Source organism: Aedes albopictus, chromosome 1 (genome assembly GCF_035046485.1).
Source record: "Aedes albopictus strain Foshan chromosome 1, AalbF5, whole genome shotgun sequence".
In the NCBI taxonomy this organism is placed as follows: Eukaryota; Metazoa; Arthropoda; class Insecta; order Diptera; family Culicidae; genus Aedes; species Aedes albopictus.
The window spans coordinates 109,741,554-109,763,159 of NC_085136.1; the positions used below are offsets into that span (position 1 = coordinate 109,741,554).

General features: G+C 42.0%; 1 protein-coding gene across 2 annotated transcripts; it reads right to left on the reverse strand.

The window, feature by feature from the left end:
* Nucleotides 1-5,010: 5,010 nt before the first annotated feature.
* LOC134285118 (uncharacterized) lies at nucleotides 5,011-20,407 on the reverse strand. Of its 2 annotated transcripts, none has more exons than XM_062845183.1 (2): nucleotides 19,786-20,407; nucleotides 5,011-19,570 (listed from the first exon to the last, which is right to left on the reverse strand). In XM_062845183.1, the coding sequence occupies exon 2, from the start codon at nucleotides 12,650-12,652 to the stop codon at nucleotides 8,546-8,548; it is 4,107 nt and encodes a 1,368-aa protein (XP_062701167.1). In that variant the 5' UTR covers nucleotides 12,653-19,570; nucleotides 19,786-20,407; the 3' UTR covers nucleotides 5,011-8,545. The 2 variants fall into 2 exon arrangements, with proteins under 2 accessions (XP_062701167.1, XP_062701168.1); XM_062845184.1 differs by lacking the exon at nucleotides 19,786-20,407 and having other exon boundaries at nucleotides 5,011-12,703; nucleotides 12,772-14,547.
* Between the last annotated feature and the right edge of the window lie 1,199 nt (nucleotides 20,408-21,606).

The following is a 21,606-nucleotide window of genomic DNA, read 5'->3' on the forward strand; positions in this document are numbered from 1 at the left end:
GGTTTTTTAATAACTTGACCATCAATATCGATGCCAATAAAAACAATTTTGATTTTAATACACAAGATATTGAAAAAAAAAATGATAAATGCCACCTTTGACTACATAGAAAGCAATTCAAATGTTATATCGTTCGAGTTTAAACATCTACAAAAACGTGTCTTGCCGAGTGGAATGAGTTCATAATTTGCATAGTCATATACTAACACATATGTATATTCGAAGCTGCATCATGCCTGTCAGACAGCGATCGGCTTGCTAAGATCGATTGCCGAGTGCAACAATTTATCTCGGCGGGGTTTACCAAAGGTGTGAAACAACGAAACACGCATATATTTACAACAGCCATTATTGCTGCATACACCGCACCGGTTTGTCACCGCAAGCAAAATCTCGAACGTAAGGCGCATGCAATCCCACACCCATAAAATTCTAGCGATTATATTTGAGAGCGAGAAACGTCCAGAACAAACGACACATATTGTACGTGCAGTTGAATCCCGGAATTTTCGACTAGCGAAGTTGGATTTTTCTCCAAATCCGTGCGTCGGACCTAACTTCGGAAGTGGTGCGCTGTATAGCGGACAAGGCTTATTATACAGCGCATCACTTCCGAAGTTAGGTGCGACGCATGGATTTGGAGAAAAATCCAACTTCGCTAGTCGAAAACTCCGATTTTCAACTGAATTGAGAATATGTGTGCATTCCAAGTTCCCTCCAAATGAATGACGAACCAAAAGTCGTGTTTGGCGCAGAGAATAGTGATCGCGTGGTGCTGAAAACCAAACCGAATGCTTTGACCAGAACTCGACGGCTGCGATTGTAACACCTCGTCAGCTGAATAACCTTGAAGTAGGCGTTGGCTAAAATTGAACTCAGAACCGAAATATCCTACCCTAGGATAGGATGTGACACCTGCAACTTCTCTGTCTAATTTCACAGCTTGCTGTCTTGTTTTTCCGCGTTGCTAAGATTATTGGTCCCCAAATTGGTCTCTTTTGGGCTGACTAGTTGTCGTATCCTATCCTAGATCCTACCTATCTCGCAATTTAGTGCTTAACGAGGTGCTTAATGTACCTAGGGTCTGGGACCATTTGGGCAGGAGCACCTACATATATATTTTGGGTACTTGCTGTGTTGGGAACCACTGAGTTTTTCAGCAGTCTCTCCCTATACTGCTCGCTCACCGAAGGCAATGGGTCTGCCTTTCGGTTCATGCACAAAGCAGTCAATTAGAATTAGAAGTTTTGCAACCGCCGTGCTGTAAACGTATCACGTCTTTGTAATCTTTGTAATGTAGTATTTAAATGTAAATAAAGTCTACATTTTAATGTGTTCTTGTATACTCCTGGGAGTTTAAATACACAAAGATGTGTCACGGCCACCCCAAAATCCAGGACGTAACATGCTGCTATTATTCAGTCAATTTCAAACCGATTGACTTCACTTTTTGCACATGCCTAGATTCTGTGCGTATCTGATAGTATCTCAAAAATCAAGTCAATCGGTTCAAAATTGACTGAGTTATAGCAGCAAGTGCCCAAAATAGGTGCTCCTGCCCAAATGGTCCCAGACCCTATGTAATGTGCACTTGAAAGGGCATCTCCAGGAGCGTTATAAAATGTATGGGAGTTTTAAAATGCATCTGGAACTGCATCTTGACCATCTTCAGCAGGCGTTTCAAATGTATAAATTCGAACAGCTTTGTTTCAAAATTAGTAACTGGTATACGACCACGTTCTATTTTTCACAAATTTGAAACAAGATTTTGACGCGTTCTATGTATGTTGTTGCCATGTCAAATCATACGTATGCCCTCTGAGAACATCATTTTACCGAGTTCAAAGGGATTTATGATTTATTAGGTCGTTGACAAATAAATTTTCCGATTTCCGTAAGAAGTATGCAGGATTTAAAACTGCTGCTGAAGACGCCCATGTTTGAGTTCTATTTTTGACAGTTACAAACTTTGTAATCGTTTTAAAAATATAACTATAGAACTGAAACGCTCCTGAAAGGCCCATGAACAACGTTTGCGTTGACAGAGTTTCGACAAACAACCCACAAGAAAACTGTCAGACTAACGTAAACGCAGTAAATACCAGGACTATTGTTAGATTTCTTAAAACATAAAAACCGCGCAGTTGTTGAAATGTTTCAAAAAGGGGCTTTGCACAAAAGTTCACGTGGTCTATCGTTTTCGAAAGGAACAGCCAGCCGCACCGTATGAAACGCCGCAATGTTATTTCCCATAAGGATGAAGTAAACAGGGAGTGAAAACCGCGGCTGTACCTTTCGGAAGCGATAGGCCGCGTGCACTTTTGTGCAAATCCCTCAATACCAAAGTCTAAAATTGATATAAGTTCTTCTCGAGAGCTCGTAGAGCAAAACTACACAGAAAAAACTGTTGTGTAATATTACATCTGAACTGCTGCAACCCGATCGATACGTCAGTTGCATGAATATTACATCGGACGATGTACACATAAGAACAAAAGATTTTACATCAAAACGATGTAATCGTACATAGGAATCGTTATTACATTGATATTTAGTACATCGGAATGAATTACATCGGGCGGGTTGCATTTATTTTTTGCTGTGTAGTTAACGCACTAGAAAAAGCAAATGTGCAAATGTATCAAGTACCATAAGCCCGCTCAGATTAACTTAACTATTGTTGCTCTATGCAAATATTTGAACTGATTTTCTTATCAGGCTCAATGTCTTGGACTGGCTGTGTTTAAAAAAGTGATGAAACGAGTCGCGTGTTGTCCTGTACCAATTTTAATTTGATTTTCACCACACTTGATAATAAAATAATGTATCCACCATGTGATGTGATGGTGCCTTTCTTGTGCCTTCGAAAAACGATTTTAGTCAAAACACATAGAACAGACGTTTATCTTTGTTCTTGCCCTTGTGTATCTTACCTTGTAATCTTTGTGGTGTTTTTATTGTCCCGATATTGCACGTATATCTCCTCCACTTTTATACGCATAAGGCACATTTGTTACATCTTCTGCGATGTAACTTCACTGTATAAAAGTACGTATAACTTGGTCATAAACTTTACTATACGTAGAAATTGTTTGTCCGGGAATACGAACAAAACGTTCGTCACAAAATGGGGCTGACAAAATCGGGTACATACTGTATTACAAAAAAAAAGAGCGAAGGATCATCAAAGCCGGATGAGCGAGCGAAATCACGAGGAGCCAAAGCTTCAGCCCGTCAGCACTATTCGATTATCACACTATGGGTTCAAATATTTGAAATATATATTTGTGTTCAAATGTTCTAATTAGGCTTGACACAGCTTCCTTGAAACCTTGCTACAAGCCTTGGTTCTATGTGAAATTTTATATCAGCACCTATTATCTGGAAATCCTGGAATTATCATGAGGTATGTCAGTCAATCAGAGAATTATGGTAGTATTTTTGTTATTGTTATGTATTATAATAATTTAATGCGCAACCTGGCCCAAGCAGCACACATGTTATATAAGAGTTACGACAGCGCAAGTTTTGGTTGTATAGAAGTTAAATGAACGTAATTTTAACATTGTGTTGAAATAACGTCAAAAAACTTTTATACAACCAAAACTTGCGCTGTCGTAACTTTTATATAACATGTGTGTTGCTTGGGGGAGTTTAGGTCATCTGATCTACTAGTGTAATCAGTGATCAATTGGTGCATTATGAATAAAACTTATGCTTAAACAGCCCTACCCAAGCAACACACATGTTATAATAATGTTACGTATGTTGGGTATGTAACTATGTGCTGTCAATTGGTTCCTTTTCTGTTTAAGGACTTCCAGGAACTCTATAGGTCATCGGATCTACCAACGTAGTTGGTTGCCTCTAAGAGATTTATGAGTAAGGTACATATAGCCTCAGTGAACTATGATCTATCGAGTTGTGAGTTCATTAATTATTTAAGGGTCTCCATTGAGTTAAGATAATCGAATCTGCGATTGCTACTAGTTGAATCTGTTAGGCAATCTATTAATTTTATCAATAAGGCTCATACTCATACAGCTATCTATGGCATCTATCTTATATCAAGTTTTAAGTTCTACATCTGATCTACAAGTATAAACAGTGATCTTTTGGAACATTATGCTTACACAGACTTTGTGTTGCCAAGTGATGAGTTCATTGTCAGTTTGAGGATCTCCAAGAAATTCCTTGAGTGTAGGTCTTCGGATCTACCAAAGTAGTTGGGTGTCTCTAAAAGTTTTATGACTAAGGTTTATAGTCATACAGCTTTGATCTACCAAGTGATTCTTTAAGGGTCTCCAAGAGCTCCCTTGATTAAAGGTCTTCGAATCTATGGGAGCTACTAGTTTTTTTTTATTTATTCAAAAATTATGAAAGAAGTACCTCGCACAGCCTCAGGTAACTATGTTCTATCAAGTGATGGATTCTATGATTGTATAGGAGTATCCGAAAATTCTCTGGAGTATACGTCATCAGATATACAAGCGTGTATGAAATTTATGCTTACACAGTGTCATGCAACTATCAAGTGGTGTATCTATTGTCCGTTTGAGGATCTCCAAGAACTTCCTTGAGTATCGAATCTACAAACGAATTTGTTTGTTGCTAAGAGCATTATGGTTAATGTTCATACTCACACAGCCTCAAATAACAATGGTCGTAGCGCTTAGTGAAGCAATGTAAAGTGTGTATTGTATGTAATGTAGTAAAGTAAAGTTACTAAAGTATTTGACCACAGATCTGTGTGATTTAACCTTTTGAAAAGTCTCTTAAACCCCCATAACACCTCCGTGACATTCACCTGAGAGCCTCTGAAGCCCGCTTATACTCACCTGAAACCTCCTGAAATGCCCTGGAACACCTTGAAACGTTTTAAACGCATATGAATTTCCTTTCTGACAACCACCACCCCCCCCCCCCGAAAACCTCCTGAAATGCCCTGAACCGCATTGACACGCCTTGAAACACTTTGAAACGCTTTGGAATACCTCAAAAACCCCCATGAAATCTCCGTAAAATTCACTTGAAAGCCTCTGAAGCCCTTCAAGACCCCTCTGAAACCTCATGAAACGTCCTGAAACGCTCTGAAACGCCTCTGAACCTCCCCTCCCCCGAAATCTAAAACCCCGATGAAACCACCGTGAAATTTATCTGAGAGCCTCTGAAGTTCCCCAAAACCCATCAAAAAACTCCTGATACGTCATGAGACGCATTGAAACGCCTTGAAACGCTTTGAATTGCCTCTACACCTCTGTGTAGTTCACCTGAGAGCCTATTCTTCTTTTTCTTTTTTATGGCTCTACGTTTCCACTGGAAGCTGGCTGGCCTCTCTTCAACTTAGTGTTCTTTGAGCACTTCCACAGTTATTAATAGAAGGGCTTTCTTTGCCTGTCATTGCTTGAATTTGTACATTGTGAGGCGAGGACAATAATACACTATGCCCAGGGAGTCGAGAAAATTTCCCCGACCGGAACGGGAATCGAACCCGCCGTCTCCGGATTGGCGATCCAAAGCCTTACAACTAGGTTAACTGGAAGCCCCTATGAAGGCCTCCTGAAGCGCCCTGAAATGCCTGGAAGCGCCTCTGAGACCCGCCCCCTTAAAGCGCAGACAAACAGACATACTACTTAGAAGAAAATTGCTTCAAAAACATCGTTTGGCATCTCACTAGCACCCTCTATAATGCTCAGTCCGAAGCATTCATTTGCAGGTGTTGTTTCTTTCGGCTCGATGTAACAATTTTGCAGGTGAAGACTCCCTCGTGGCGTCATCCATTCGTAAAACATGAATGAAGGTTCATGATTGAATCATTTTATGTAAACATTGATCGGCGTCGCGTTCATTTCTCTCTAAAATTGAGAGGTGATGTAGGCACAGCAGCGCCACCATGACACATGCGAGCACAGTCCGAGCCACACGTTATTTTCAAAATGACCGTTAAATCGTGTGATGATTTCGATTTGAGTAGTATGTCTGTTTGTCTGTACTTAAAGTATCTTGAAATCTCTTCGATCCTCCCCCTTTTTACATCTGGAATCCGTCACCCCCATCCCTTTACATCTGCAAGCCACGCCCTTCTCAAGCTTCTTTGCGACCTTGAAATCCATTTAGGTAAAAAAAAATCTATTTAGACAGTCTCGACTCATTGCCTAAATGGAGGTTTGGGTGTACAGTATCTAGCCATGTACAAAATTTCAAGTAAATTAGTACAAAATTGACTGAGTTAGAGCGCAAAGTACCCAAAATGCCCCCCCTGCGCCAATGGTCAAAGACCCAATGTACGATCAAAAACAAAACGGAAACAACCGAAACCTTTATTTCACGTCATTATTTGTACCGTAAACCGGGGTTAAATTGATCAGCGGGGTGAAATTGATCATTTGGGTACTACTTGTAATTGCAAACCAGGAACTTTTAAGCGTCGCAATGATCTCAAATTTCTTACTTCAACTAGTTCATAGATGTCTGGAGATGAGTTTTATCTTTTAAATTTTTAGGAAAAAGTTAGTTTTGCCTTATTTTTCAAGGAATTTGCAATGTATTTCTCACTTAGACGAAATCACTGCTTCTCAACAATCGATTGCCACTAGGACTTCCCGTATTTTTTTTTTGTTTTAACATTTCTGTGGAGCCTTTGTTGGAAGGTTATGAAGCTATTCCGAATATGAATAAGTTAAAAAAGTTCTTTTTCGACGAAAAAGTCATTTATTGTAACAGAAATCTCTTATTTCAAAGGAAATTGCCTACCTTTAGGCGTTAAGAAGGAAATTGAAAAATTCAATTTTAAATTTTAAGTGTCTGTTGTGACCTTAACCAAGTGTTCCACCAGAGATTCCTGTGATCGTCTAGGTTTTCCTGTCCTTCCGGTAGTACTACATTTATTAACACTCTACATTGAACATTTATTAACATTATACATTTATTGAACTAATTACTACACTTTAAAACTTGACTAGATGGCGGTTGATCTTAGCTAGTTGGTGGCCGTACAGAGAATGATGATTCTAGGAGATCTCTAGAAGTTTAAACCCGGAGCACCTATATGATTTAGTTACTCCACGCGCCAATTAATGCTGCCGTTCAGTACCTCCCTATCTTTCTCACTCATTCTGCGGTCATCTCACTGTCGAGTAGTTTGGTAGCCCTTGGTAGCCATGATATTGCCAACTGTTATAATAATAGCTGTACAGATACGAATGACAACTAAAGCATAAATCAGACAGAGTGTTAACACAAACATTGCCGGCCACCTACAATTTGCGAGACAAATTTAAGCTAATTATAATGATTTTTATGCCTGCACAAGGTAACTATTCCGAATATTATGCTCTAACTGTTCTACTTTTAGCTATTTCGGTGATCACTGTTGTTGGATTATGATAGCTGCTGCTGAAGTTCATGGTCGATAGGAAGGGGAAAAAGTTTGTTGACAGCGCGTGTGTACGTTCCCGATTTCGTCCTAATGGTTGCCACACGAACTACACCGTCATTGCCTGGTTGGACTGCAACAATCCGTGCGAGTGGCCAAGCGATCGAAGGTTTACCGTCCTCCTTCAGAAGTACCATTTGTCCGACGTGGATATCCGTAGGATGTTTGGACTTCTGCCACTGTTGGTTGAGTTCGGTTAGATACTCCTTTCTCCATCGCTGCCAGTGGTTTTGGATGACTTGTTGGAGCTGTTGATAGTGGCGCAGTCGATTTGTGGGTACCATTGTGTAGTCTGGATCTGGTAGACTCATCAGAGGGCCTCCGGTGATGAAATGGCCAGGGGTAAGGACGTCTAGTTCTGCAGGGTCGTCGGAGAGGGGTGTCAAAGGGCGGCTGTTCATGTTCGCTTCGATCTGGTACAGCACGGTGACCATGTCTTCGTAGGAGAGTTGTTGACATCCAATCGTCTTGGTCAATGAAGATTTCGCTGTTTTCACGGCCGCCTCCCAAAGGCCGCCGAAGTTTGGTGCTCGTGGAGGGATGAATCGCCAGATGATTCCCTTGCTGCTGCATTCGTCAACGATGAACTGCTGGTTTCGCTTCGAGTTGAAAATGTTGTGCAATTCAGTGAGCTTGTTCTTCGCGCCCTGGAAATTAGTCCCGTTGTCGGACTGAATCTCCGCTGGCATACCACGTCGAGCGATGAACCGACGAAGGGCGGCGATGAAGGCATCCGTCGACAAATCGCAAACCAGTTCAAGGTGAACTGCCTTCGTGGCGAAACACACGAAGACGGAGATGAATACTTTCTGCGGGGCTGCACGGCGGTGCACAGGCTTCAAGTAAATCGGCCCGCAGAAGTCTACACCGGTGGTCGAAAAGGGTCGGCTAGGTACGGTTCGTGCTTGAGGGAGTTGGCCTTGAGGTTGGATTACAGGGACAGGGTTTTGGCGGAAACATTTAACGCATTTTCGACACACATTGTTGACAAGTTTCTTACCACTTATTGGCCAGAATTCACGGCGCATGGTTGCCAACGTCATGCGGGGGCCAGCGTGTAAACAGAGGGCGTGAAAATGAGCTGCGATGAGGCGAGAAAATGTGTGCTTGCTAGGAAGGACTATGGGGTGTTTGGTAGTTCTCGTTGGAGTAGTTGAGCCGGCCACCGAGGCGCAGGATACCTTTCTCGTCGATGATTGGACGACCATTCTTGAGAGGAAATTTCTTCGGTAAAGGGCCTTTCTGCTTCAGTTGCTTCACTTCTTCGGAGAACGTCTCTTGTTGAACTACCTTGACCAATGTTTCCTTAGCTTCTTGCAGTTCCACAGTGGTGAGGAATGGTTCACGTAGGGGATTTTTCGAACGACATCGGTTGATGAATCGGCGGAGGTAGGCGGTAATTCTCACCAAGCGCCAATAGGAGGAATACCGTTCAAAAAGTGGGTTTTGTTCCATTGTTGACTGAACTAGCAAGACTGTTTTTCTTCGTTCGAGGACATCTTCAGCCAGGGGAAGTAGGTTCGATTGTTTTGGCCAGTCTGTTTCGGCTCCTTCCAACCAAGGTGGCCCATGCACCCAGAGTGAGTTGTTGACGAAATCACCTGGTAGCATGCCACGGGACACGTGATCAGCCGGGTTGTCAGTTCCTTTCACGTGAGCCCACTTATGTCCATGTGTTAGCAGTTGGATTTCAGACGTTCGGTTTCCCACGAAGGTTTGCCATGTATTAGGGGGTGCTTGTATCCAATGCAGCGTTACCATAGAATCTGACCAGAACCAGCAGGGTGTGCCTTCCATCTTCAGCGCTGTAGAGACCTTCACGTAGAGTTTTGCTCCCAACAAAGCCGCACACAGCTCGAGACGTGGCAGACTAAGTCGCTTGATTGGAGCAACCCGAGATTTTGCTGCAACCAGCTGAACCTTGATTTCACCTTCATCGTTGATAGACCGCGCATAAATGCATGCTCCGTAGCCAACTTCTGATGCATCGCTGAAGGTATGGAACTGAATAGTGGTGGAACTTTGGATTAGGATGCACCGGGGAACCTTGAAGTCTTGCAAAAGGGGAAGCTGCATGCAAAACTCCAACCATTTTTCGACGCTCTCGTCCGGGACAAGGTCATCCCAGTCGATCGGTACCAGCCAAAGTTGTTGCATTTTTATTTTTGCCCATGCTACAACAGGAGAAACCAAGCCGAGCGGATCGTAGAGTTGAGCGATCGCTGAGAATATTTTTCTCTTCGTCCACTGCTGCTCCACGTTTATTGAAAGTATGTCGATGGACAGACAATCTGACCTTGTCTCCCACGCCACTCCAAGTGTCTTCACCTTCTGTTCTCCATCGAAGTGTACCGTTGGTTGTCCTTCCAGAGCATCCGGGGGTAGGTCGCATAATGCCTCGGGCGAGTTCGAGCTCCACTTTCGTAGTTCAAATCCTCCTTCGGCCATAAGAGATTGGACTTCGTCTCTCAGTATTTTCGCCTTTGCCACCGAATCCTCTCCCGAGAGAAAATCGTCCATGTAGAAGTCCTCCGTTACTGCCGTGGCTGCGTGGTCGTATTTGCTACCAACGTCATTCGCAAGTTGTTTGAGGGCACGTGTGGCGATAAACGATGATGGTGACAAACCATACGTGACAGTCTGCAGCTCGAAAATTTGAATTGGCTCGTCTTGATTGAACCGCCACAGAATGCGCTGTAGAGGCGTATCGTCTGGATGAATCCGCACCTGCCGATACATTTTGGCTACGTCCGCTACCAGAGCTATTGAGTGCTTGCGAAAACGAATCATGAGGTCAATCAAATCATCTTGAATGACCGGACCAGTGAGCAGAGCTTCGTTGAGAGAACAGCCAGTTGTCGTCTTCGCAGAGCCATCGAAAACCACCCGGACTTTTGTTGTTGAACTCGACTCCTTGAAAACGGGGTGGTGGGGGAGGTAGCAAACTGTTCGTTCATCGTCCTGTACATCTTTCACCGTACCAACCAGGCGCATGTGGTCCAAATCCAGGTACTCTTGAAGGAAATCACTGTACTGTCGGTGTAGATTTGCATCTCGATTCAAACGCCTCTCCAATTGACTAAATCGACGCAAGGCAGTGCTGATTGAATCGCCTATTTTCTCGTGGAATCCAATCTTCTTCGGATAACGCGCAACGTAACGGCCAGTACAGTCTCGCGTAATTGTGGCTTGGAAATGTTGCTCGCAATCTTCTTCTTCCTGGGAACGTAGTGGTTTGTCCATCATCTCCTCAATGGTCCAAAATTTCTCGATTGCCTTATCCAGTGGTTCCGCAGTCGCCAGATGACAAGAAACCGTTGCGCCTGTGCTAGATCGTTCAGATTCACCAGCAGCTACCCAACCAAAAACGGTATTGACGAAAATCGGAAGCGTACTATCGAGCCTACGAACTTGAATCCGGCCACCATCGAGCAGATGAAAATCGTAGTAAAATTGCGAACCAAGTACCAGATCTATAGGTCCGGAAACGTGGAATTCTGGATCCGCGAGTTGCATGCCGGTTGGCAGTACCCATTTTGCCAATGGAAGAGAAGAAGACGGTTGATCAGCTGTGACCTCCCCCAGTACCAAAAAATCCATCGACAAAGAAAAGTCCAGAATTCGTGACGAGATGGACGCAGACACTTCGTGCGCTGTATTCCTCCGAGTTTGACCGATGCCACTAATCTCCACCCGTTTCGCTCGCCGTGGAAGTTTGAGCAACTGACAAAGCCTTTCCGACATCAAATTTGCCTGTGATCCGGAATCCAGCAGGCCTCGTGCCAAATGTGTCCTGCCCCAGTTGTCCTTGATTTTGAGTAGCACAGTGAGCAAGAAGATGTGTTTTCCAGGATGCTCAATCGCCATGTTGGTTGCGATAGATGCCAACGAGCTAGTAACAGTACCACCAGAGCCCGAAATGTCGTCCGAGGTCGTTGTTCCTGCGATATGCACCCCTTGTACCGTCGATGCTTCCGAATCAAACGTGGACGTAGAACCAGAACCGGGAAATCCAGGATGGAGCAACGAATGGTGCTTCTTGCCACAGGTTCTGCATCGATATTTGGAAGGACAATCACGAGCCAAATGATTCCAACCTAGACAGTTGCTGCACAGCCGTTTCGAGTTGGACAATTGTAGACGCTTATCGACCGGAAGTTGATTGAAAGACGGACATTGTACGATCGAATGTTGCTCACCGCAAGAGACGCAATTTTGGACCTTCCGCTCAGTCGCCGAGTTGACCGAGATTTTGGGAGGACGAGACTTGATTCCGCCCAACGTAGGTTGACCTTGTGCAGTAGAAACCTTTTGATCCACCAAGACTGCATCAAGTACCCTTGTCTGTTTTTTCAGGAACTCCAATAGGACGGCGAAAGACGGCTCAGCTTCATCAGATGCATGCTCCTCCCAGCGTTTTTGCGTGACGTCATCCAGCTTGGACACCATCAGATGAGTCAGCATTGCGCCCCAGCTGCTGGTACGCTCTCCTAACTGGTCCAGAATTTTGGTGTTGCGCTCGAAACAGTCGATGACGTCATGGATACCTATAGCCGACTCCTTCCTAATTTTCGGGAACTCGAACATGGCGTTCAGATGGCGTTTCTTCAGAAGATACCCGTTGGAGAACCGAGCGACCAAACCATTCCAAGCAACATCGTAATTAGCCTCGCTCATGGGATAGGAATCTACCAGTTTCAACGCATCACCTCTTAGAGACGCTCTCAAATAGTGGAATTTTTGGATACCACTTAGATCAGGGGAAGAATCGATCAGGGCCTTGAATGTATCGTGAAAGGGTAACCATTTATCAAAACTTCCATCAAACTCGGGAAGATTGATTTGAGGAAGTCGTACATAGGCATGAACATTTGTCGACTCCGACTGGGATACTGATAGAGAAGGCCCTTGTGTCGAATGCGTTTGCGTATTATGTGGTAATTTGCCAACTAACCCTGCCCTTACCTCGAAATACATTTCCTCGAAATTTTCCCTGACTTCTCGATGCGCTTCCATGTTTTCCTCGTGGTCGTCCGTTTCCTCGATGTCTGCTTGTGCTTCCTCGAACTCGTCCCATTTGGCCTCCAATTTCTCCAAACGAAACCGTATTTGATTCTCGTCCGCTGCTTGACTGCCGGCCAAGAACTTTGCAGTACGTTTCAGGAAATCCACAATGTTGTCCCTGACGTGAATTTTGGCTTTCAGCTTCTTCCCCATGGCGAACAGCGTTTTAGATGATGGCAGAGCGTCGAAGTATCAGGAATTGGCCTGCGAATGTACGGGGCAAAGCGTGGAACCTTTCCAAGAGAGATTTATGGATTTGGACAGGTACTCACCTGATGAGCCTGTCAATTAGGCCTTGTACAAATTATCTCTCTGGAACCTGCTACAACTCCTTCGAACAAATCCGAAATGCCAATCACCAGTACAAAAGTGTAATCTGCCGTTGAAGCGCCAAAATTGCCACGAGCACGTTGACCAGAGCCGATTCTGCAAATATGGCACAAGCGGAGCACCCTTCGACACACCAGTAATGAAATAGGACAGGTACTCACCTTGTGAGCCTGTCTTAATAGGCCTTGTATTTTTTGTGCACACCGCAGCTTTCATAGAAACGTTGATTTCCGGTTGACGATTAGGATTCATCCCAAGTTGTTCCAAGGCCGATTGGTCCAAATGCACGGTAGAAGTCCGTGTCGCACCACCAAATCGTCCAAGATGACACCAAGAATCGTTGAGTCGTCAACGATAAGATTCCGATCCGATTGTCCTGGATTCCGATCCGGATTGGTTCCAGATCCCGTTGGTTTGTTCTCAGCCACCAAGTCCACGCCCGAAGTAGTACCGAGAGGGGCACAAAAAAGGCCAGGTAGAGATGAAAGCTTTTTGATATTTGTTGGACAGGTACTCACCTTGTGAGCCTGTTCAACAGGCCTTGAATGCTGATTCTCTACCGGCTACTCCAAAGAGTCCCAATGGCGCCCTCAAGCCTACTTGAAACCGCCAAGTGTTGCAATGGCGTAAGTCCTTTGTACCTCAAATCAATGCACCAAGTTGCAATGATGGCGTAATGGCGTAAGTCCTTTGTCCGTTGACTCAAAGAAGGTCCAACCGACGGCGTTCCTTGGAACACTGATCCTGGTCACGGCACCAATGTTGTGACCTTAACCAAGTGTTCCACCAGAGATTCCTGTGATCGTCTAGGTTTTCCTGTCCTTCCGGTAGTACTACATTTATTAACACTCTACATTGAACATTTATTAACACTACAGACTATACATTTATTGAACTAATTACTACACTTTAAAACTTGACTAGATGGCGGTTGATCTTAGCTAGTTGGTGGCCGTACAGAGAATGATGATTCTAGGAGATCTCTAGAAGTTTAAACCCGGAGCACCTATATGATTTAGTTACTCCACGCGCCAATTAATGCTGCCGTTCAGTACCTCCCTATCTTTCTCACTCATTCTGCGGTCATCTCACTGTCGAGTAGTTTGGTAGCCCTTGGTAGCCATGATATTGCCAACTGTTATAATAATAGCTGTACAGATACGAATGACAACTAAAGCATAAATCAGACAGAGTGTTAACACAAACAGTGTCAAATTCACTAGTTGTAAGAGTTTTGACGCGTTATTCGGGCTAAGAAAAGTAAAATTAAGTGGATAAGGATTTTTTTCTTTTTAACCGATGCTTAATTGTATACTGATCAATTTCTCCCCAAAGTGGCATCTTCAATTTTTTGATTTATGAAGTAATTTAACTCAAAGTTTAAATTTGTTGAACAAAATTCTGTCACATGGTTTCATGGAGATCCACTGGGTACTGATTTTACAGAAATTATTTTGGCAATATTTGAGTTGCCACTAATGTTATCAGCAAAAGTTGTTTTAAAGTGATCAATTTGACCCCGGATTACGGTACATCCATTACAAGCGCAGTAGTTTGTAAAATTTCGAAATGTTTTACTTGTAGAGAAGTCAGATTTGGCTAGGTTAGGAAACTGCCACTGCGAAAAAGCGGCCTTTTCTGGTTCCACTAATTAATGTCACGTTGTGGTGTAACCTTTCTGAAACCAGACACGCCAACTTGGTGAAATTATTGGGGGGCAAAGCCTGGTTTTTCTGATTTTTTGTATGAGAAAATATAAAAATCGTCAGATATTGGGGGGGGGGGGCAAAACTATGCTTGACCTCCCCCCCCCCCTAAGTTGGCGCCTATGTCTGAAACTATTCATATTTCTTTTATAAACGGATAACATTGAGATAACACTCTCAAACATAGCTTCCCATGATCAAATTGTTGTACATTGACATAACCTGAAGCGGTAACATGACTGCCAGATATTTTTTTTCACTTTATCTAGTTGTCCACTTCAAGGGGTTTTATGGGCATGCCAGGGATGTTCTAGGGGCCTCAAGAACGTTCCAAGGGTATGCAAGTGAATTCAAGGGATTTCCAGGAGTGTTTTAGATAGATTAAGAGGGTTAAGGGGGTCCCAGGGTCATTTGTGGGTGTTACAGTGGGTTTCAGGAGTGATACAGAGGTTTTCGAGGGGTTTCAGTGGCGTTCCAGGGGGCTAAGAGGTTCGCATGGGTATTCCAGGAGTTTTCAGTTGTGTTTCAGACGTTTTTTTGGGAGAACCTTCAGGGGATAGCAGGGCTGTTTCAGTGGGTTCAAGGGCGTGTCATGATGTTCCAGAGGCGTTCCAAGGGTATTCTTAGAGGTTTCAAGGGCGTTCCAGAGGTGTTTCCGGAAGTTTTATGTGATTTCAGGGGCGTTCCAGGTGATTTATCTCTGATATTACCTAAAACCCTGAAATAGCTTGGGTTTCTGAACATTCTCTGAAATTTCCCTAAAATTCCCTTGGATCTTCCTGAATCATCTTGACAGCGTTGTAAAAGTTTAAAAAAAAAACTACCAGACTGAAAAATCTATCGGATTTCAGATCGAAGTCGGGTCAAATTTTATCAAATATTGGACCACTGTTGGACTCACCATTGGCATAGCTAGGAAGGGGGGGGGTTGGTTTTCCAGGCACTTGTTAGAATGTATTTGGCACCCCCTAGATATTTTCTTGTCACTTCATACAATATTTATTAGTTATTAATGCTTCAAAAATCAGTTATTTTCATCAAATTTTCAGCCAAGTATGACCATGTGAGTATTTTTAACGGACAGTGGAGTCTTTTACGGTCATACTAACATCATCATAATGTGTAAAATCCTCTGAATCTATTTGATTTTCACTTAAATTCTTAAATTTTGGCATTTTGGATTGGTGAGAACAGTCACAGACTTGTAGTACCAATTTTATCCTAGATTTTCCTGAGACAGCAAAATCCCATTTATTCGCTAATTCCTTTGAGAATGTCCTGAGATATATACTAAGAAATGTTTTCGGAAATGTCTTTGAAACTTCGTCATTTTCTTTGGGAATTTCTGTGACATGTTTGTTCTTTTTTAGAATTTCTGCTGTAGTTACATTTGCATTTGATCAGCATTTTTTTTAAAATTTGTTCCGATATTTCAACGCCAATTCCACTAAAATTGCCTCAGCAGTTCTATTGCTATTCCTTTTGGCAATTTTATTGTGATTCATTTTGTAATTCTTTATGATTTCATTTTTTTTTTATTTGCATATTGCTTCCGAATATTGCTTAGGCAATTTGTTTGTAATATTTTCGGATTTTTTTCAAATTTATTTGGCAATTTGTTTGAGAATTCCTCTAGCTGTTTCATCGGCTAAGCCATTAATTTGGAAATTCATAAAACAATTATTTTTTTTGAACTCTTTTTAATTCCTTCGATTTATTCATTGTGAGTTCTTTCAGTTTTTTTTGTAATTTTTTAGCTATTTCTTTGGAAATTGGGAAAACACTTGAATAAAAAAACAATTGGGTTGCCCAAAGAATTAGCAAAGGAAAAGCTTAGCCAAATAAATTTGAAAATGGAATATCCAAATCAATTTGCAAATGAATTCTCGAAATGATTCTGCAAAAAATATCCGAAAAACTTCCTGACAAAAGGAATTGCCCAATTTCCAAGCAAATTCTGAAGGAATGCCTGTAATAATTCTGAGAGAATTGTCGAAGATTTTTTCGAAGAAATTCCAACAAAAGCCTTTAAGAAATTTGCCAAAGAAATTTCAAAAAGAATTATCGAAGAAATTCCTCCTAACAATCGTAGAGGGAGGTCTTCAAAAGATTAGTGAACTTAAAACATTCCAAAGCAATTGCTGATAAAATTCTTAAAGATAAGTATTTGCGAAGTAGGTAATACATCGGAATTGTCGAAGGTTCTGCTGCAGGAATTTCTAAAAAAATTGAGGGGCCCAGATGCAAAGTGGCGTAAATGATCTTTTTGTCGGTTTGAAGCTGAATATAGGGGAAATTACCTATTCTCGGCCGTTTTGTTCTCTTCGTCTTAGGGGGTTTTTTGAAACCTATTGAACTCAGAGTTGGCCTCAAATCCTTCCCAACTAAGCTGAATTATATGGCCAAGTTTCAGGCAATTTGGCTGACAAAAACCCCCCATGACGAAGAGAACAAACCTGCCGATAATACCCATTGTCACCCTATTTAAAAACTATTCAGATTTTATGCTTTTGGGAACTTTTTGAAGACTATTTTTACAATATTTAGAAAATTTACGATAAAACAGAGAAAATTGGTTTGATTTTGGAACATTTTCGGTAAAACTTTGATCCTCGTTTTTTCGAAAGTGCGTTTTTGTCACTTACACCTCTTTGCTTTTAATCCCCATATCTACTCAAGAAATCTTTAAGAAATTGTCTAAAGAATTCTCATGGGAATTCTAGACAAGATTCATAGAAGAATTGCTGACATAATTGTATAATGCTTAAAATTCAGCTAAAATCGCAAAGGTTCGCAAAAAATCCGAAGGGTTTGGCGATGAATTAAAAAAATGCCAAATAACTCCTGAACGAATGTCCAAAGAAGTTTCCAAACCAAACCAAGGGGTTGATATACGTGGAAACACCCGGGTAAGGAAATCTCAGTAATAGCATATTTTGATATGAAGATTAAATCTAGATTTTACTTCCGGAATATCATCATAATATTATTTTTCGATCTTTTAAGATATTGTTCAGATGTTTTATGGACATTTCTTAGATATTATATTCAGTACTTTTATCTTTTACTAGCTGTACCCGGCAAACTTTGTCTTGCCTACTGCGTTTTTCGACGTTTCAAGTTTCTAGCCAAGACCAAGTCCCCGGTCACAAAGCGTATGGAAGATCGATTTTAAAAAACTATCAGTTTTTCCATGTTTTATGCCTCATAAACCTTCCTTGTGTGAAAACTAACAGAACAAAACTAAGACGACCAAAATCGGACCTTCCGTTAGCAAGTTATGCGCGGTCCCACGTATGCCACTACATTTTTATATATATAGATGAGCTTGAGCTTGATCGATCGCCCGTGGATGCTACTTCAGTATCGCCAGACCCGATACACTCACACTATAGGAACCAATGAGATATCTGCTGGGGACTAGCAGTCATCTTCAGTGTGTGAGCGTTTGTGATCTTTTATTTTTAGGCGACAATGGCGCCTGCTTGCCACGTCAGGTTGCAGGTTAATAGGTGAAAGGAGAAGGAAGGGATGATTGCAATCACATCAATCTACATCAGACCGAATATACCTCTGCGTCAGCACAAATTCATGCGGATGTCGGACTGCTGGTGGAATATGGTTGGCAGAGGGTTCACACATTGGTGCGTGGATGCTAGGCGTAAGGCTATAGAATTGTGTGTTTTATTATTCTGAACCTGTGCGGAACAGTTCGCGTGATTGCATAACTCTTGGGCGTTATATAATAGATTGACACTGTGTCTCTGCTGTGAAAGTTTGGATGGAAGGAAACGGCTTTTTCAACCCGTTTTTGCTCTAGCGATGGATATGAACATGTGAATATACCTGAGTTGTATATGTAGAGAGGAGGAAGAAAGTATATAGAAAGATACAAAGCAGGAAAGAAAGGGACGGGTCAGGGATTTAACTCAGCAATCTTCTGCATACGAATCAGAAGCGGTATCCACTAAACCACCAAGCCTGTCTATTTTCAGTACTTTTATATCTTATATCAATCAAACCAATATCACGTTTTGATCGCTAGTACTGCATCTCTACCCGGGTACCCTGTAGAAATGATAATTTTTACGTGAACATACGGAAAAATCAGCTAGCATCCTTAATATGATAAAAAACAGCCAACTTTATCAGTTCATTGAACTATCGAAGAGATAAAGATGACCATCAAGGTAGCCGACGGTCGGCGACAGACCGGTCCTTCACTGCTCCCATACGCAGAGGGCCAAAGTGAAAGTGGTTTTGGTCAAACCTTTCCAAAGCTTCAGGGTATACTGCTTGGGCGATCCAGCCAATATGTGTTGCTAATACACGTTCAAAGGCTACGTTTCGTGAGTAACTCAGATAAAGGTCGCTGTGGGGATTTTAGCTGGTGCTGCTGACTAGGCACTACTTTTTTTCTAAACTGACCAAATTACTGGCAAAGGCAGCGAGATAAGATAACATTTTATATCGGTTTCCGTCGAAGGTCTTTTTTTTGTCGTCGTAGCATTTCTCCTCACACCCTACCGAGGCGTGGGTTACCACCGGTTAGGATGGTGAGTAATCCACCGAGCTCCAAAAATGGCCGTACCTATCGTGTAGTCGTATTATTCATACGGAGCGCGCGCGTGAATCGATCAAACCTTGTGTCATCAATTAGCGTGTCCCACCGATGCATGATGGTTGTCATCATCGCTTGGGGTATTCTGCGTGGGACGACCTCCGCTCCGACAGAGTGATGACGAAAGATCTTCAACCACTCCCTTGAACACACTTGGTGGTACTCAGCGACATCAACGAACAGAATAACGAGGGTTAAACAGCTGATAACTTCGTAATTTGTCAAACCAAAAGTCGGAATTTGTTGGTTTTACTGAGCTCTGAACACTGGCCAAGTTACGGAATCATCAGTTTGATCCTTTTCGGAAATCCATAAGCCAAGAAAGCTGTCTGCAAGTATAAGTCAGACTCAGTAGCCGAGTGCGGTACTTAAAAGGTAAACTACCGCAATAAAATGCTAACAATAATAATACACCTTGTCCTTTTTTTACGTCCATGCATGACTTAGCGACAAAAAATTCTGCCGCCAAGAAAATGAGCAAACTCAACATTTTTATATTTTTTAAAACATCTCCGTGATTAGGAGAAGTGTACAAAAATATAAAAATGTCTATTTTAATTATTATTTTGGCAGTAGAATTTTATTTCGCTAAGCCAACAGTGGACGTAAAATGAGGTTTAGGTGTACACAATACCATTCATGGCACACTTCGATGGCTCGGGAGAGCTCTCATTGAGGCGCTTGCGTAATCCCTTCGACAGAGGTGTTTACTAATATAGGTACGATGAGTGTGTATAGCGGAGATCGTGGTTGCACGCGTCATCTAAAATCCACGTATCCAACCGATTCCCCCCTTTTATGATTGAGACAGAGAGATGTTCTGCTGATTGACCCGTAGCGTCATTATCCATCATAACTCTCCACACAGTTCGTGCGCATAGTAAAACAGCTGGATAAAAAATGTAAACAAAACAATTCGCAATCGAGCGGTAGTTGAAAACACGCGCGCACTCTAGGTATGCTCTTATGATCACCGCAAATTACCGAACGGATCCTCCGTAGCGCGATCGAGTAGGTGCATGGGGCAAGAGAGGCGAAGACTCAGCTCAGCTGTGCGTGTGCCACATGGAAAGTGAATTTCGGTGCAAGACAGGGGGATAGGCTTCCTACGTGCTTCGCACATTCATTTGAACGAGCACTGGAATGTTGATAGACTAGTTACCTAGCTAGCCATACAGCAATGCTGTTTGTTTGCATGCGCTTTATCGCTATCATTTTATAACACACTAGCTGGCCCGGCAAACTTTGTCTTGCCATGATATGGTGGTTTGACAGCTGTTGAGGAAAACGCAGCAACGCACTCTAGATTGATTTCATTTCAATCACGGCAAATTTCTTCCTGGCCCATGAAAAAATAGTATTTTAACATTCTTTATACTTCTTGAATGATTTTCGTAACTTTTTATGTATATAAACACAGCCACCATGAATACGAACCAAACCGTGCAAGAGTCATCCCTATCGATCCAGCCGTTCTTGAGTTTTGTTGCCTCAAAGAGAATTCAAACTCATTTTTATATATATAGATATCTAGGTGAATACTTCTGCCGATTGAAGATTGCAGGTGCCATAATTGATTGTGTCTTCTGTGGGTGCTGTGTGATTGATGACGACGATGATAAGAACTAGGGAAAAAGTCCGGCTTTTTGACGTTTCGGTGACAGTGCTTTTCTCGTTTTTTCTTTAATCTACCTATAAACTTCGATGATAGGGGGATTAGGGGCATAATGGACACCCTAAGCAAATGAGTATGTTACGCCTGTATAACAGACAAAAACTTAACATATTATCCGTTGGCTTACAACTTTAACTTGTTTCCTACGTATTTCAATTATTTACAGCTGGTAGAATGTCATTTATTGAGAAGAAATAATGAATCGTGTATTTTTTGGGGCTGGCAGGAAAGGTACGGGGCGTAATGGACACCCCTGCATATTTTATGCTGTATCTTTTAGAATATCGACTAGTTAAGTAATTTACCACAGATATAATACTCCATCTTAGACGAGTTTATATAACTTCAAAGTTAATGAAATAAATTTTGGGCTAAAATAATCGGATTGATTTTTTCCAAACTCTCTAAAACGCCTAACAGTATGCAACGCGCGTACATCCATTCATAACACTAGTTTACAGCATTTTTGAACTCGGTAAGCTGATGATCATTTTTGGTGTAGAATCATGCCCTGAGTTCGAAAACGCGAAAGAAAAAAATTACAGTAGAGCGGAAATTTTTTCGACTTTCCATACAAGGTTGATGATTTGAAATCGATTTTTGTTCTATTTTTAAGCAAAGTCGCTCACTTCAAACATCTCATTCTCCGTAATCAATGATCCGATTAAGCTGAAATTTTTACTGTAACTTGCCTACATATAATATGTCAAATAAACGTCGAGAAAGAATTTTTAGGTTGTTTTTTTCTTATTGAAAAAAATACATTACTTCAAAA